The following is an 18,234-nucleotide window of genomic DNA, read 5'->3' as shown; positions in this document are numbered from 1 at the left end:
AAGCGGGGAAACGGTCAGAAGGAAAGTCACCGGCTGGGCGCGCGCGCCAAGTTCAAATGTACAGGAGCGCGGCACAGCGGGGAGCCCGGGAAGGGAGCCAGGTCCTAAAGCCCGCCGGAGGGAGGGGCAAGACTCAGGAGGCTCCGCGTCAGAGGAGTCCAGGAAGGAGGGAACCCCAGAGGGCAGAAGGACCCAACGCAGGAAAGAGCAGCGCAAGAGGTGGAGCCGGGCTAGAATCTTAAACTGGTGTGGGTGGAGCAGTGAGTCAGAGGGGACTTAGCCGGTCTAGCGTTAAGACGTGGGTCTGCGCGCCCAGAGCTTGGAAATGGAAACTAAACTTCAATAAAGACTTTTGTATATAATATCCACTGGGCGTGGGTCCTCTGTGAGCTGGGACCTAGCGGCAGTCCTGACAGTAAGTCCCCTCTCCATTTTCACCAATTTTGCAACCTCGTGGAGTGCGGGAAAGCAGCGAGGGGTGAAGATTGGTGCTTCGCGAGCTCACGAAAAACAGGGAAATGACTACCGAAGAGAAGATAGCGAGTTTGCAAAACGCAGTGACGCAGTTGACTGCAGAAATTGCGGCTTCCAGAAAGAAAGAACAGGAAGCAGCTGCTGCCTGCCAGGATCTGCGAACCAGGTTAGAAGTGCTTAGTACACAGAGGCTACCGGCCACCAGACCAGAAGGGATTGGGCTGGGGAACAGAGGAGGGAGCCTGGTATCTCACTTCAATGGGGACCTGCAGGAGTATCCTAACTTCAGAGCAGATGTAATTTATGCACTGCAGCTGCTTGACAAAGACTTTAAAAATGAGGAAGAGAGAGTGGGATTTATTATTTCGCATTTACGGGGGGAGGCGAAATCGTGGCTGCGCAATCTATGGAGAGACAAGGATCCAGCCCTCCAAAATGCGGCTGCCTTCATTAAAGTGATGGATGCGTGTTTTTTATCTGAGATTGATGTGGATATCGCTAGGAAGGAGATTCACGGACTAAGACAAGGTAGAGCCACTGTGAGGCAATATCATTCACGTTTTTTCGCATTGGTGAATGTGCTAGCCTGGGAGAAATAATCGCCTGCCGTCAGAGACCTGTTCTGGGAGGGGTTGAGCGGAGCTGTGAAAGACGAGATCGCAAGGGGGGGAAGACCCCAAACCACCAAGGACGTGGTGGAACGGGCACTCTCCATTGGGGTTCGGTTGGAAGGACGCCCTTGGGGCAAGGAGGAAGGGCATTTGGGACGCACGCCAGCGAGAGGACTGCCTCCCTTCCCCAAGGAGGCGGCGCGCGCTCGATCCATGCCTCTGCTGGGAGGGGGAGAGGAGCCGATGGAGATAGGTGGTGCTAAGGCTCACTCCACAGTCGGAGCCCTAACTCCGGGAGCAGTCAAGATGAAGCCTCCTAGAGGAACCAGGAAGTGCTACATCTGCGACAGTGCTCAGCATATGGCAAAAGAGTGTCCCCAGCGGTTTCACAAGCATACTGCAGCCGCAGCGACAGTAACAGACGCAATTCAGCAGAGGGAGTCGCAGCAGGAAAACTCCACTGTCTGGCTGGAGATGGCGTCTCTGGGGACCAGCCAGACAAGTCAGTGAAGCAATCCCCAGGGATCTTACAGCCCACCGACCCCCTCCCACCCAAACCAGTAGTGCAGCTCACCGCATCCCTTCAGCTCCCCAATGGGCTACTTGTGGAAATTCCCATCACCATAGACTCGGGGAGCAATGCAGACTTTATAGACATGCAGTTCATCCAGCAACATGGCATAGCCCTTCTGCCAGCGGCGGTACCTCTGAAAGTCGGCACAGTGGACGGCAGGGAGCTACTGGGAGGGCAAGTGCTACAGCAGACGCCGCCAATGGTGATGCGCATTGGAAACCACCGTGAGGTCATCAGCTTCAACGTCACCCGCCTGTCAGACGCGCCCATAGTGTTGGGAATGAGTTGGCTGGATAGGCACAGCCCGGCATTAGCTTGGTACCAGCGGCAACTGACCTTCGGCTCCTCTTACTGCGCAGAACACTGCATCCTGGCGGACTTGGAAGATGAGGGGCACGAGGATGGACCACAGCTGAACTTGGGCATGTTGCAAGCGGTGCCTAACAAATACAAGGAGTTTTTGGAGGTCTTCTGCGAGAAAGAGGCGGATAAGCTGCCTCCCCACAGACCCTACGACTGCAAGATCGACCTCCTGCCCGGGGCGACGCTCCCGACGGGGAAACTGTACTCCATGTCGGAGGATGAATTGCAAGAGCTCAGGGAGTTCATAGATCACAACCTGAAGCGGGGATTCATCCGGGAGTCCAAGGCGGCAGGAGGCAGTCCCGTGTTCTTTGTAAAGAAGAGGGATACGCCCCAGAAGAGGCTGGTCGTTGATTTCCACGTCTTGAACCTCAAGACCAAGCCCTCAGCCTTCCCTATGCCCAAGATCGATGACCTGCTGGCGACGGTGAGGAAGGGTCGCATCTTTACCAAGTTGGATCTGCGCGGAGCGTACAATCTCATTCGCGTACGGGAAGGCGACGAGTGGAAAACGACCATGTTTACGCCGCTGGGCACTTATGAATACAGAGTTATGCCTTTTGGATTAAAAAATGGTTCCCACTGCTTTCAAGCCTTCATGCATCATGTCTTGGCGGGTCTCCTCTACAAGAAGTGCGTCTGCTTCCTGGACGACATCCTGATCTTCTCGGAATCGCCGGAAGTTCACGAGAGAGATGTTAGGGAAGTTCTGCAGAGGCTGCGGGAGCACAGGCTGTACGCCAAGCTGGAGAAGTGCCAGTTCGACAAGACGGAGGTGGATTTATTGGGCTACAAACTGTCCGACAAGGGACTGGCTATGGACGGTGCCAAGTTACGTGCAGTACTGGACTGGAAGAGCCCACGCAATAGGAAGGAAGTACAGAGGTTTGTCGGTTTTGCCAACTTTTATCGCAAGTTCATCAAGGGTTTCGCCATGCAGACAGCGGCCATCACCGACACCCTCAGTTCCAAGAAGAAGAGGTTCATCTGGACGGAGCAGGCGGAGCAGTCCTTTCAGAAGCTCAAGCAGCTCTTCGCTTCCGAGGAGAACCTACTGCACGTAAATCCCAGCAGGCCCATGAGAGTGGAGACGGACGCCTCAGACAGGGCCGTGGGAGCCGTTCTGTTGCAGCAAGACCACCAGGGGGACTGGAGGCCGTGCGCTTTCTACTCCAGAAAACTCAGCAAAGCGGAGCAGAACTACACCATCTGGGACAGGGAGTTGCTGGCCATACATGCAGCCTTCAAGGCGTGGCGGCACTTCCTCGTCGGAGCCAAGCACACGGTGCAGGTCCGCACAGACCATAAGAACTTGGAGTACTGGCGCACGGCGAGGTTCCTGAACCATCGACACATCCGCTGGGCGGAGTTCTTTGCAGATTTCGACTTCAGAATTGAGTACATCCCAGGAAACAGCAACGTCTTGGCGGATGCGCTGTCCAGAAAACCGCAGTATCTGGAGGCAGAGGCACCGGCGGCGGCCAAGCACATTTTCACACCACAGGCGTGGGCATGCGCGTCAGCCACGGTGGACCTGGACGTGGTGCGCCGCGCGCTGCAAACGGACTCGTTCGCCCGAGCCAAGATGGAGGAGGTGTGCAGCGGCAAGGCGAGGGGCGACGAATTCCAAGTGCACGACGGCCTGCTCCTACGCAAGGGAGTCCTCTACGTACCAGGAGACAGCCTCCGCGCGAAGGTCCTGCAACAGCTGCACGACGCGCCCAGCGCGGGGCACTTCGGCAAGGAGAAGACGGTGGACTTAGTAGCCAGAGACTTTTGGTGGCCTAAGATGCGGGGGGATGTCGCGGACTATGTCAATAGGTGCGACACCTGCCAAAGGGCTAAGCCTGTGCACCAGCCGCCGGCGGGCCTGTTGGAACCGCTACAGACACCGTTCGTACCGTGGGAGAGGGTGGCCCTGGACTTTGTCACAGATCTACCCAGCTCGAGGGGCAAGACGGCAGTGCTCGTGGTAGTGGACCTGTTCACCAAGATGGCCCACTTCATTCCGTGCGCGAAGGTGGCCACGGCCGAGCAGACCGCTAAGATGTTTATAGACCACGTGTTCAAGGTGCACGGCCTACCACGGTCTATTTTGTCCGACTGGGGGCGCCAGTTCATCTCCAACTTCTGGCAAAAGCTGATGGGATTCCTGAACGTCAAGGTCAGCCTGGCGTCGGCGAGACACCTGCAAACTAACGGGCAGGCGGAAAGGGTCAACGCCATCATGCAGCAGTACCTGAGATGCTACGCGAACCAGCAGCCATCGACCTGGGTGGACTATCTACCGTTGGCCGAGTTTGCCTACAACAACACGAAGCACGGGTCCACGGGGGTGACACCATTTTTCGCCAACTACGGGAGGCATCCCAGAACCTTCCCGGGTTTGGACACAGTGCGGGAGGGGGAGCCACAGGGAGCAGAGGACGTGGCAGCGGAGTTGCAGGAGATCCACGAGCAGCTCAGGAGGCAGTTGGAGTTGGCAAAACAGGCTTACAAAGTGCAGGCAGATCGACACAGGAGGGTTGGGGAGGACATCCAGGTGGGAGACTGGGTCTGGTTGGCAGCACAAGCAGTTCCAGCCAGATCGTTAGCCAAGAAGAAACTAGGGCACAAGCAGCTAGGGCCTTACCAAGTAGAGGCGCAGATCAACCCAGTGGCCTTCCGGTTGACACTCCCGGAGGGTTCCAGAATGCACCCGGTCTTTCATAGATCAGTGCTCACGCCCTACAGAGAGCCCCACAGGTTTCAAGCACCGGGGAAGGCGCCAGACCCGCTCAGAGAAGCGCCCAAAAAAGGGGGGTCGCCGAAAGGGGAGCCACTTAATGAAGCCACTGAGATTGTAGACTCAAGGTGGGGGGAGGACGGGATTGAATATCTTCTCGCCACAGAGGACACCCCGGCCAGCGCCAACAGGTGGGTGCCGGATTACGCAGTGGAAGAGCAGTTGCTCAAGGAAGAATTCCACACACTTTTCCCGCACAAGCCTATGCCGGCGGGCTTTTTCGAGGATTGTTTGTTCACACCCACACTCTCGGCCAGCACTTTCCGGGGTTTCTCGTCAGCTGAGGACTCGGCTCCGGGAGGCAGCTCCCCGGAGGGATCGCTTTCAGGTTTTGGCACGGGGGGATCTTATTGGTGGGAGGACCAACCCGAAGTGGGCTGGGGCAGAGACATGCCGAAGGGACCCTGGGAGGTGGACCCCCATCAAGCAACAGGGGGAGGAGGGCTCTTGGGTGATTTGGGGTCGAGCTCAGATTTCGAGCACACCGTGCAGGAGATGGAAGCGGAGGAGGTCGTCGTCGACGAGCCCATGGGGGACTTCCCGGACTTATCTCGATGGTTGCAAGCCTCAGGGGACGAGCTGTATCCTGGACTCACCCCTACAACAATGGAGCACCCGGAACCCGCACCGGAAGAGGGGGAGGGGGAAGGGGGGGCTTCGAGGGGGGGATGGATGTCAGGGGTTCAGAAGGAGAGACACAGGAGGGGGAGCAAATGGAGAGTGAGGAGGAGGAGTACGAGGGGGGCGCAGGCAGTGACAGTGGCCAGAGTTATTCCACAAGCCTCTCTAGCGAATCGGAGGACTCACAGAAGGGAGCGCCGGTGGCCAGAGCAAGGGAGATTCCAAGGGAGAAACCTCAAGAGGGAGGGGCCAGCGGAGAGTCCCTGAGCAGCAGCTGGAGATCAGGACCAGCGTCTCCACCAGAGCGCAGTGGGGAGGGGGAGTCCCAGGAGTCGGGACCAGTGTCCTCACCACCAGAGGGAGGAGAGGAGTCAGGTTTGGCAACACCCACATCAGGAAGCGGGGAAACGGTCAGAAGGAAAGTCACCGGCTGGGCGCGCGCGCCAAGTTCAAATGTACAGGAGCGCGGCACAGCGGGGAGCCCGGGAAGGGAGCCAGGTCCTAAAGCCCGCCGGAGGGAGGGGCAAGACTCAGGAGGCTCCGCGTCAGAGGAGTCCAGGAAGGAGGGAACCCCAGAGGGCAGAAGGACCCAACGCAGGAAAGAGCAGCGCAAGAGGTGGAGCCGGGCTAGAATCTTAAACTGGTGTGGGTGGAGCAGTGAGTCAGAGGGGACTTAGCCGGTCTAGCGTTAAGACGTGGGTCTGCGCGCCCAGAGCTTGGAAATGGAAACTAAACTTCAATAAAGACTTTTGTATATAATATCCACTGGGCGTGGGTCCTCTGTGAGCTGGGACCTAGCGGCAGTCCTGACAGCTACGAACAAGTATCCCTTCCTGTGCTTTGCAGCTGAGTCAAGAGCCACCATTCGAATTCCCCACATGTCTCTGATGTGGTGTTGCTCTGCTACATCAGGAGCATTGTGGAATTTCCATTGGGAGCCACCAGTGCTGGTTAGAAGGTTTGGTCCCACTGTTTAAGTAAGGCAGGGGGAGGAGTGTGATGAAGGAGGGGCCTTGGAAGGGCATTTTACCATAGGCACCCTTGAACCTGCAGCTTGTTCTGCCTGGGAATCTGTAAACACAGGCATCCATAAGCTGTTAGAACATGATTTCTATAATGTGTCCTTTGTATGGCTTGTTAACTTGGAGGAGGGTGGGGGGAGAACCCTTCTCTTAAATAGCTATTCCGTGTCAGACCTCTATATCCCGAGGCTATTGGCGTTTCCTTCTCCCTGCAATTACCGGTAATTTTTTAATTTTTTTCCCCTTTGGACTTTGAGATCAGCTGAATCTTTCCCATGCTTCTGGGCCTGCAGTTTAGAGTAGGTAGATGTATTTTGCTGTAATATCTTTTATAATATCAAGCCTTGGGTTATTGAGTTTTGTTTTGTGAAAAGCTTTCTGTTTTGCTTAAATAGAGCAGATGTGATGCTATACACAGTGAAGGGTGTGTTATTCATCTAATGCAGCCCTTCACCAATCTGGTGCTCTCCCAAGCAGCATAGCCTCATTTGGGAATAAATCTCAATGACATTTTAAATAAGCACTTAGGCATTTAGAAATAGCCATTTCTAAATACCCCCATTTTGAAGAACTGCTAGGTGGTTTGAAAGTCTCTTCTGCCTAGTCTTTCAGTAAGGTATGACCAGAAAAGCACTTTTTATTATAAGGGTGTGTCTGTTTGGCATTACTGTTTTGACCAAGATTTTCTAACGTAGATACTGTCAGACTCATAGAATCAAAGAATTGTAGAGTTGGAAGGGACCCCGAGGGTCATCTAGTCCAACCCCCTGCAATATAGAAATCTCAACTAAAGCATCCATGACAGATGGTCATCTCCAGATATTAGAAGGTCAAATGCCACTGGAATCAGATATGATGGGGCTTGAGCCATAAGCCCTCCTGATCATAAATTATGTTTCAGCTGAGAGTCTTGTACACAGGGAACATGTACAGCAAGAACAGTGTTTTTTCAAAGTATGGAAGTTGATTGCACCAATCTCAAACATTGTAATTTAAACAGCAAGCAGCTGCACTGAGCAGTGGCTTCAGATCGCTAACTTAAAAGAGATTCTGCAGAATGAATAGGCACTAAAAAGCTAAACAAGTTTTGCTAATTTAAACATGCACCATTGGGTCATGACCTCAAGGTCAATACAATTAATTGTATTAGCAAAGACTGTGGCATCATGCATAAGGCTAGCCATAGATTACTAGATGGTATCCTTGTTAAAAGCAACATGCAAACAACCAATGCACAATTGATCCTTAACACACACAAAACTTTGTAACCAAAAATGGGGTTAAAGGGGGTGGGCGGGAATGCAGGTTACTGTGGTCTTCATTGAAACAACATAATCTAAGTAGTATTTATAAGAATTTGGCACAGTAGTGTTGTTGCTTTTCCAAAATAGTGTAGGTTTTATGCCAGCTGTTTACCATGTGGTATGATTGCTAACCTTTTGCCAAAAACTTGAGTATTTAATGCATTCCTTCTATTGAAATGTTACTGTTTCATCTTCATATACAGTGCTACCTTGGGTTAAGTACTTAATTCATTCCAGAGGTCTGTTCTTAACCTGAAACTGTTCTTAACATGAAGCACCACTTTAGCTAATGGGGCCTCCTGCTGCCACCGCGCCACCAGAGCACAATTTCTGTTCTCATCCTGAAGCAAAGTTCTTAACCTCGGGGTTAGCGGAGTCTGTAACCTTAAGCGTATGTAACCTGAAGCATATGTAACCCAAGGTACCACTGTAATCATCATGGTACGCCATAAAGGAAGATGGGAAACTGATTTTTATCCGAAGATGTGTCTTAAAGTATTTGAACAGTTTTTTTATAGTCTGCCTGCGAAACGTATTACTGTTTTGCCAGCTAGAAAATACTGGCTTTTAATACTATGAATAAAAACCTTACTACAGTGGTACCTCGGGTTACATATGCTTCAGGTTACATACGCTTCAGGTTACAGACTCCGCTAACCCAGAAATAGTACCTCAGGCTAAGAACTTTGCTTCAGGATGAGAACAGAAATCGTGCAGCAGTGGCGCAGCGGCAGCAGGAGGCCCCATTAGCTAAAGTGGTACCTCAGGTTAAGAACAGTTTCAGGTTAAGAACGGACCTCCAGAATGTATTAAGTTCTTAACCAGAGGTACCACTGTACTTTTTCAGTGCTTTTCATGGTCCTCTGCTTCATTTTGCTTCTGTTTTCAAAACCTATCCTTCCTGTACTTGAGACGCTACACAGATTTATTGTGGCTTATCTTGGTGATCTCCAGCCTTATGTTCTGAGTCATCCCTTTGACGCTTTATATGAGCTGGGCAAGGTTCACAAATCAACTTGTCTGCTTTGCTGCTCAGGGTGGAAGTATATAGCATTTTGCATGCATGGAGCTCCATTTTGATCTCTGACTGAGGTTGCCAAGTTTTATTTCTTCTTCCTTGAACAGTTCTGCTCTAATAATTAAAACTAGGAATCCTTTGATGTAAGCTTAGACCAGCAGTTGGCTGGGAAGAGAGTAAATGAGAACAACGTAATATTATCCAAAAGCCTGACACCCACTTCCCCCAAAACCACATTTAAAAAGTAATATCTGACCAGAGCCATAATGATTCTGGTCAAAAGAAAGGAAAAGTGATAGAACAGCATTTCCTCTCAAATGCCAGTATTTCTTCTCTTTTACCCATTTTTTATCTCCAAAGCACTGGCGTTGACCTATAAAGCCTGGAATGGCCAAACACTAAAGCAGGACCACCAAACTGTGGTGGGAAACCAGTGGTTCACTAGTTTCATTCCGGTAACACATATAGTTGAAATTCTATGGAATCAAATTGCAATACAAGACAATAAAATGCAATATTGGAAATAAAAGAAGAAATAAAAATGCAGTTAAAAATCATATAACATCTAGCACAATGGCCACATCAGACAGAAGAATATTAGTAAGCAGTCCACTAAGGCCTTATGGAATTTTCAAGTGGTTTATGTGTATGGAGAGGGAAGTTTGGGAACCACTGAGCTAAAGTTTTTGAAGGATTTTGAAGGCTTGCTTATGATGCTCTGCTCTGGACCTCCCCACTTATGGAACCTAGGTAGGTAGTTATCAGGGGGACACCCAATCTATGGAAAAGCCTCCTTGAACAAAAATGCTTGGCACCTCTTCTGTTTTTATTTTCGGCAAATTGTTTTATTTTGCATGTCAACTTGAAGGCTGTTTCATACGTGTTAGTTATTTTGATGCTGTCTTGTGGGAAGGCGGTTTATAAATATTTTTAAATAAAGAGAGGATAATAGTAGGTGTCTCCAGATAAAATATCTTCTCCCAGCATCATTAGAGCTTTAATGCGTAATTAAATAAATTTCAAGTAAGTTAATGTAAGAGAGTGGACAAACATAATAGGTTGGATCCAGACTTCAGAAAAACACCCCCAAACATTTAAATCAAGTGGACAAGAGAGCCTAAATAAAACTACATTGGTATAATTTTTGAAATTTGATCAAATTGATTTTTTAAAAAAACAGTATGGTCAGGGGAACTGCCCCTTCCATACCCACACAGCTGTGTCTCCCTCAGTAGTGTGAATGGAAAATAGTGGAATGTACATAAGCACACACACAAACACACACAAAACCCTATAACCCTTGAAGTGTGGGAATGCAATTGTAATTCCTTATGTAGTTTACAGTGGAAGAGCACTGAATGACAGCTTCTAGTGCTACCCCATCTGGAAGCACATCAGTATTTGGGGGAGGGCAAGAGGAATAAATTATGCTATGTACCTTGAAATAGTTTTGGGGTCTGGGTGCTATAACAAGAAGAAGATAATTGATTTTGTAAGGAATTTTCTTCAGTTGCAGTATTAGACTCCAGGAAAAGAACATGCTTGATTGTCTTATTGGTTTCCACAAGAATTTCAAGCCCTGATTGGTTGTTCTGCCTAAGCAACAAGAATTAGCCACATGACATATCATTGTCCTTCACGGGTTAAGTATTGAGAAGAATTGTTTTTCTGTATGCTTCCATATTATAGACCGTGAAATCATCTGGAGAACGTGTGATTTGGTCAAGCTTATACGCAGGCTCAGCCTTCAGCACAAGATGGCCCTTATAAATAACACTTACATTTTTATTACACATCTTTTAATTTTGGACATTGTCCGACTCCAGTGGCATTGCATGTGGCTAGACTTTAAGCTGTATTAGAGATTGTGCAGCCTAAGTAGTTAGCACCGAGCTCTTCCTGTGGCATTTCTGATGCTCTTTGACTTCTACTCCCATGAGTCCCAGCCAGCGGTCAGGGATGATGGGATATGTGATCCAAGAACACTTGTAAAGCCACAGGCTCCCCAATTAAAGTAGTGCAGATTATCTGTTGGCCAGATTGTGTGAGGTACTGCATCAGTTAAATAGGGTGTGCTCCTAAATTCCTGTCACTTTCACAGAAAAATTGGGCAGTTGTAAAAAACAGAGACACATCTAGATAATTTTGTATATGGAAGAAAAGCAAAGGAGTTTTCCAGCGAACTAGCAGTACTGACAATTATGGAAATGGGAAACCATGATCTTTTTGCATCACATTTGTCAAAATCCTATTGAGATGTATGATCTCGTCAGATGTTTCATAAATACTGTACATGGTAAAAGCAATTGCCTGTTGCTTTTGCTGTTGCTCGAGAAAGAAAGAGCATATTGAACAGTGTACGCCAAAATGACCTGGAACTGGAATTGAGCATATTATGCATGTAGCATGGTTAAATTAAATTAGAAAGAGCCATAATGTAATCACTGTGTCCCTAGCTTCCGCAGTGCTGCTAGTACACACTCATCTATCATACTCTTATCAATAATACAGTATGTCAAACTAGATTGGAAAGCAAAAAACAGGCAATAAATGTTTTGGTTGAAATCCACATTTAGAAAGAAATGTTTTCTGTGCTAAATAAAACTGATCTTAAAAGCTTTGTAAGTCATGCCAATTTCCAATTTATATATTTTAAGCTCTATCTTCTTCTTCTTCTTCTTCTGTTTGGTTTTATGCAAAGATCTCACTCGGTGGCCTTTGGTAACCTACTTTAGGAATACAGTATCCCCTCACAGTTTGTGGACTGTGATATTAATATGGATGAATAACATTGAGCACTTAGGAGAAATGCTATTTATATGTGCACAGAGGCACTTCCTCTCCCTCCCATCTCTATACCTCCCCCCCCAAAAAAATCTGCCCTAGAGAGTTGGAGGAACAATCTAGAACAGATTTGGGAGAGCACAGGGAGAGGAAGTCCTCCTATGCTGGCAGAAGTCCTTGCGCTGAAAATAGGTTCATAGAAATGTAGAGATGAAAGGAACCCCAAGGGCCATTTAGTTCAACCCCTTGCAATGGGACAACTTTGTTGGACAGAACTCTGTATTAGGAAAGTTCCATATAAAGTGCTCTTCTTGAGCACAAAGCAGAGATACCCAGTGCTTCTCAGAATAGCATTTGCTAGGGCTTCGTTCACATGGCAGTTTGTTCTATTTTTTCTGACATTTCCCTAGCTGGTAATTTCTGCATTAAAATTGAGGTTTCATATGAGTAAAAACCACTTCTAGAAAACTAATGGAATACAGCAAATTTTTAATGCACATTTTCCAGAAAAAATCCATTTGCAGCCCCTTTAACTCAGATGATCATGGGAGTAAAGTGATGAGATTTGAGGCAGTATACCAGTATACAGTTCTTTCCTGCTGTTTTCATGGGGTTAGTGGTGACGTTGTCCAGTGATGATACCGTGTCACAGGAGGACGTGGGTGGCGCTGTTGTCTAAACCACTGAGCCTCTTGGGCTAGCCTATCGGAAGGTCAGCAGTTCGAATCTGCATGACGGGGTGAGCTCCTGTTGCTCTGTCCCAGCTCCTGCCAACCCAGGTGTTTGAAAAGATGCCAGGGCAAGTAGATAAACAAGTACTGCTGCAGTGGGTAGGTAAATGGTGTTTCTGTGCGCTCTGGTTTCCATCACGGTGTTCCGTTGCGCCAGAAGCGGTTTAGTCCTGCTGGCCACATGACCTGGAAAGCTGTCTGTGGACACTGGCTCCCTCTGCCTGAAGCAAGATGAGCGCCACAACCCCATAGTCACCTTTGACTGAACCATCCATGGGTCCTTTACCTATTGTGTCACACCATACCCATTAGGGTAAATAAAATTTAGCATAGCATGGGTCTATATCAGCCCCAAACCCACTGTTCCATAACACAGCAGGTCTTGCAATATGAAAGGAACATTAGAAAATTGGATGGAAGCTCTGACATTATAATCAGCAAATCTAACACATCTGAATTCACTCTTAGGTGCAACACTCAACTTTTAATATATTGTTAATGTTATATATATCATTATCATTATATAAAAAATTATAATTGGATTACATGCAAATTGAAATTGTTTTATTTGCTTTTATTAATTTATTTGGATGTGTTTTATTTCATCCTAATATTTACACCAGCATTTGTACTTTCAATAGTGTAATCTAGTATTTTAGAGTGTTTACTGATTCAGTATGTAGAAGAGAAGAAGAAGAGTTTGGATTTTGATATCCCGCCTTTCGCTCCCTTTAAGGAGTCTCAAAGCGGCTAACATTCTCCTTTCCCTTCCTCCCCCACAACAAACACTCTGTGAGGTGAGTGGGGCTGAGAGACTTCAGAGAAGTGTGACTAGCCCAAGGTCACCCAGCAGCTGCATGTGGAGGAGCGGAGACGAGAACCCGGTTCCCCAAATTACAAGACTACCGCTCCTAACCACTACACCACACTGGCTCTCGGAAGGAACATTATGACATAATGTAGGAACATTATGTCAAATCTTGCTCAGTATTATCTACTTTGGCTTGCAGCAGCTTGCAAGGATTTCAAACAGAAGTCTTTCTGACCACGATCTGGAGATGTCTAGGACTGAAACTGGGACCTTCTAAATGCAGAGATACCACTGAACTATAGTCCTATTACAGTACAAATACAAAGTTATGTTGGGAGAAATCTTTTCAACCATATTCCATTGGCCAAGCAGTTTGTTAATGTTTAGCAGATCAATAAGAAAATAGTAACATAGTTCAGAAACACGCTAAAAGTTTGAAGTACGGTATGTGTTTTTTCTAGCAATGTGACCAATAACTCATATGCGTCACAGTTCTTGTAACAGGCTGGTATTTTGGATTATATTTTGAAGGAGATTAGATACTTGTTTTCGTTCTGTTTTTTAAAGAATTGTGGGGAGGATAACATCTTTCTGACAAGCTTTTCTTCTTCTTTTTAACAGGAAATGTTACTGTAGAAGATTAGTCAGATGCCTCCTCTACTTTCCTTGCATCACATGGTGTGTCATGCAAGGTTAGAAATACTGACCTCATAATTTAAATTAAATAATTAGACAAACACAATGGAAGGCACTTATACTGTCCTCCAGTTACACAGACCCATTATGGAGCTTTGCTACGTCAGCTTCTATCTCCCAAAGGGGAAAGTCAGAGGGTTCACATACAAGGGCTGTGTAACTCTGGACAAATCCAGTAAACATTATCATCGCTGCTATCGAGTGAGTGAAGGCTCGGAGGCAGTAGGATCAAGAGGGCAGACCTGTGAAAACATTGGAGACATCTTCTTCAAGCAAACAACTACTAAGGATATTCTCACTGAGTTGTATAAACTGAATGCTGAGAAGGAGAGGCTGTTGGCTACTCTCCTTAGTTCAAGCTACATTCTAGGTGTTAAAATGGGGAACCAGGAAGGGAAGCTGCAAGACATTTCTGAAAGCCTGAAATATAGCCATGATGGCAGACAGGGTTTCAAGGATCAACAAGAGTCTCTTTCGGGATCTATGGAGAAGAGGTCCACTCCAAAAAACAAAAAAACCAGGAGATTCAGCAAACGGAGAGAGAGCATTGAGGACTTCATAAACAAGAAAATGAAAAGGAAGACACCTGGCGTTTTGGAGCCAGCAGCATTAAACAGCAAAGCAATGTTGTTGGGAAATGATAAATTTCTTTCTGCCAAATATTCCAGTTCATTTGCATGTTCTCGTCAGGAGAAGGTGGAAGACAAAGATGATTTATCATCAGATGTGAATAAACTAGCAGAAGGATCAAGGAGAGAGTGGTATTTGCTTGAGAACAGCCGGGCTTTGGGGTCTGATACAGACCTCTCTGTTTCTTTCTCTGAGTACGACAATGATGTGTTTGGACACTGTTTTGCACATAGCCATAGTCTGCTAGATGATGTAGAGGACACCCTTAAAGGGATCCAGGAGCAGCAGAGCAGCCCGTCGCGGACCTCTTTCCAGGGAACGTCAACCAATGAATCTGAGGCTTTTGAGAAGACCTCAGCCTCTGAAATGGTGCACGGTTATGAGCGTATTGCAGGAAACTGCAAAAGCAAGCCTCAAGTTGGAATGGTCTCAAAAGCGGAAGTCTCTGAATGCTACCTGCAAAACATTGGACGCGCCTCTGTGGAATACTGCGAAGTACCTTACGCCTCAAGTGAGGGGAGCAAAGAATCAGTCGGTTCTGGTTTTGCCACTGTAAAACAGGAGAAAGAACAGAAAGGCTATATTCCACAACATAAAGGAGAACAAGACCATGTTATTGACGACTCATGTAGTCTAGCGGGAGTCGTCAATAAAACCTTACTGAAAGTTACACAGTATGACAGATTAGATGAAACGGCAGAATGGAAGCGATTACAGGCTGTTACAAGAGCAGACAGAAGCCCAGCAGGCTTGGTATATGAGAAAAGAGCTACGGTACCCCAGGAGGACAAAAAGCATTTGTCTTTACACCTGCCAATAAATCTGAACCCCGATACTTGCCAGGCAAGGACCATCATTAAACAGGAAGATAAAAGGCCACTGTCTCCGTCCTTAGTAGCAATTAGCAATGTTTTTAATAATTCCTATCCACTGTCCAATACATACAAACAGATGTCACCTCTTCCTTCTCCTTTATCCTCAAGTCTGCCTAGCCCACAGCTACACCACAGAATACTTCCATTGCCCATGCTTGACACTGAAGAAGAGTCTGGCGCTAGTGATGATTGCCGTTCAAGACGTTCCACTACAAATTTCTCCTTGGGCAAAGATTTTGAAGCACAGTTGCAACTCAGGTTTTCTGAATTTGGACATCCCGGACTTTCTGTGAGACAACCAGGGCTACATCAAGTTGAGGACGACTTTGAAAAAAGCACCCTTCAAGACAAAAACCGTGTTCAACTACAGCACAAACTGCACCCAGGTTAGTCATATTTAAAATATTTTTAAATGCCAAGAATAAGCCAAAAATCATTGGGAATTTCTGTTGTGTAAGTCCTATTGAAATTTATGAGACCCGCAAAGGACAAGCTGTGGAAGCGTATATCTATATAGAAATGCATGTAAGGTAAGAACGTTTAGTTGATTTGTTATATTAACCTTGTAAATTTGCTGTTGCTTGTTTTTATTTCCACTAGTGAATTGACCAGTCATGTTTTTACATTTTCACAGTACAGTAAACTTTTTTCTTCAAGCCTTCAAATATAGGCAAAATATGCCGAAGACTTTTCTTGATTCTTGTATATTTAACAAACAAATTAACAAAAACACTTGCATTATCATGTTTCAAATACAATCTGCCATACATCACTTTTTAAAATGCATAATGGAATCACAAAACTAAAATAGTACTGTGTCTGCATAACACGGCACATTCAGTTTTTTTTCTATACTGTTTTTATTTTATTTTTAAAGCTTTCAAACTTTATTTTAAAATGTGTATTCTTCTACTTACCTACAAGTGGCAGTTGGAGCAGTTTTCCCCTGAGTTACTTCTGAAAACATAGCAACAATTTTGGTCAAGAGACCTTAATTTTCAGGCTTTGCAACTGTGCATGCTGCATGGAGAAATATATACACATCCATATGATGTTATTTTTCTGAACACACATCTTTAAAACCACAGTCCTACATGTCTACTCAGAAGTAAGTCCAATGGGGCATACTTTTAGATAAGTACGGTATGTATTGGATTGCAGCACTAAGCTGAAACCCTATACATACTTACTTGATAAAAGTTACTTCTGAGTAGATATCTATAGGACCGTCCTGTAAGATATGTTTATGGTAATAAAGACAAAATAACAAGTCAAAGTCTTCAATGGAATTCTGCCCAGAATGAACTGATATCTCAAAATCTGGTGCCTAAATTAAATTTAACTATGCATTCTAAATATAGGCTTTGCGGGTGTAGTTAAATGTGTTTTTGCTACAGATTTTTTTTACAATCTCTTGTTACTATCAGCAAAAGCCGTCCAAATATTGAGTGTAGGAGAGCAATAACCTATTTTGTTTAGATGTTTTGCATTCATTGTTGAATAAGGTATGGCAAAATACATTTTTTTTCACATGCAAAAGACAGCAATCCTAAAGATATTTAAAATGTCATTCAGTTTATTTGTTAAAATTGTCTTGCATTTTGCATCATCTTTCCTCTGTGAAATGTTAATTCTAAAATTGGTGCTGGCACATACAGAGTTTCCCTTTTAATAATTTAATTAATGTTTTTGAAGTACATTAAGGGTAAAATAGTTCCCAAATTCACAGCAGATAATTTTCCTATTTACAAAACAGGGATATATATGAACTAAAAAAACGTGTTTCAAAAAATTTAATGCAGTTCCACGGCTGAAAAGCCTTCTGTCGTTTTAACTGGAGTCACAAGGCAAGTCTGGTGAGTCAGATGCTTGTATTCTGATGAATGAACTTTCCTGAATAATTACTGTCACTTTCATTGCTGCAGACAAGCCCCAGGACTGCTTAAAATCAATATAGCAATCAGAAATTGGAAAGATCGCACAGAAATACCGTAGATGCTAGGATAATGGCAGTAACAATTTGGGATGTTGCTATATCTTCTCATTTTCTTTTCCAGTGAAGCCCTCCTTAACAGAAATGAGTTGGCATGTTAATTACACTTTGAATTGAAAGTATCTCTCTGATCAGTGTACATGATAATGTTTTACTGCTAGGTATCTGCAGTAATGGCTGAAATGCCAGGCATGCAAGTTCTGTTTAAATCAGTGTGAGGCTTACCTCTCAGTAAACTTGGTTCGAATTGGGTTGTGGGCTATTGTTGTGCTCAACCTCCCTATCTAAGCACTGTGTTCTTTTTAGGTAAGCTACTCAGGAGTGCACAGTGAAGGAAGAAGGGGCAGGTATTGTTTCCTTAGATTCTAGTTTAGTGCTATACCCCAGGTAAACTAATCACAGTCGTCCTTTTGACCTAGTCTGAGTCTTTCTCTTGGCAACTGCAAAATCAGCCTTCCAATAGCATCATAATCTTGCTCCAGATATTTGTTTGCTGTATTTTTACCATTTTTTTCTATAAATTCTAACCATAGTGACTTACAAAACAGGGGTGGGGAACCTCAAGTGAGGCCCTCCAGGGCTTTCTATCTGGCCCTTGAGAGTCTGTTCAGTGCACACACCCACTCTAAGCCATATATCCTCATCTCACACCATGTCCCCCCATTGAGTGCTTTTGCCTGGTTGTTGCATATCCTTGAACTTTGATAATAACTCCTCCTTCACTGGATAGAGAAATGTGTGTGAGAGTGTGTAGAAACTTCTGACCTGGAACACAGCCTACTTTGTTGTTGTTTAGTCGTTTAGTAGTGTCCTAATCTTTGCGACCCCATGGACCAGAGAACGCCAGGCACTCCTGTCTTCCACTGTCTCCCACAGTTTGGTCAGACTCATGTTAGTAGCTTCGAGAACACTGTCCAACCATCTTGTCCTCTGTCGTCCCCT

At 46.0% G+C, this 18,234-nt stretch overlaps 1 protein-coding gene across 3 annotated transcripts in view; it reads left to right on the top strand.

Annotated features, from left to right (window-relative positions):
* The window catches only part of FMN1 (formin 1), a 162,918-nt gene that overhangs the window by 7,073 nt on the left and 137,611 nt on the right, over nt 1-18,234 (top strand). For 2 of the 3 annotated variants that reach the window (XM_083744317.1, XM_083744315.1), the window contains exon 2: nt 13,720-15,685. In XM_083744317.1, the coding sequence (XP_083600443.1) occupies nt 13,840-15,685 (1,846 nt within the window). In that variant the 5' untranslated portion in view covers nt 13,720-13,839. Of the gene's footprint in view, nt 1-13,250; nt 15,686-18,234 lie in introns of those variants that run through there. The other variant, XM_083744316.1, reaches the window with a different exon arrangement.

Source organism: Podarcis gaigeae, assembly GCF_964106915.1.
Source record: "Podarcis gaigeae genome assembly, chromosome: 1".
Lineage (NCBI taxonomy): Eukaryota > Metazoa > Chordata > Lepidosauria > Squamata > Lacertidae > Podarcis > Podarcis gaigeae.
The sequence above is the reverse complement of the archived record's forward strand: the minus strand, read 5'-3'. Positions and strand labels throughout refer to the sequence as shown.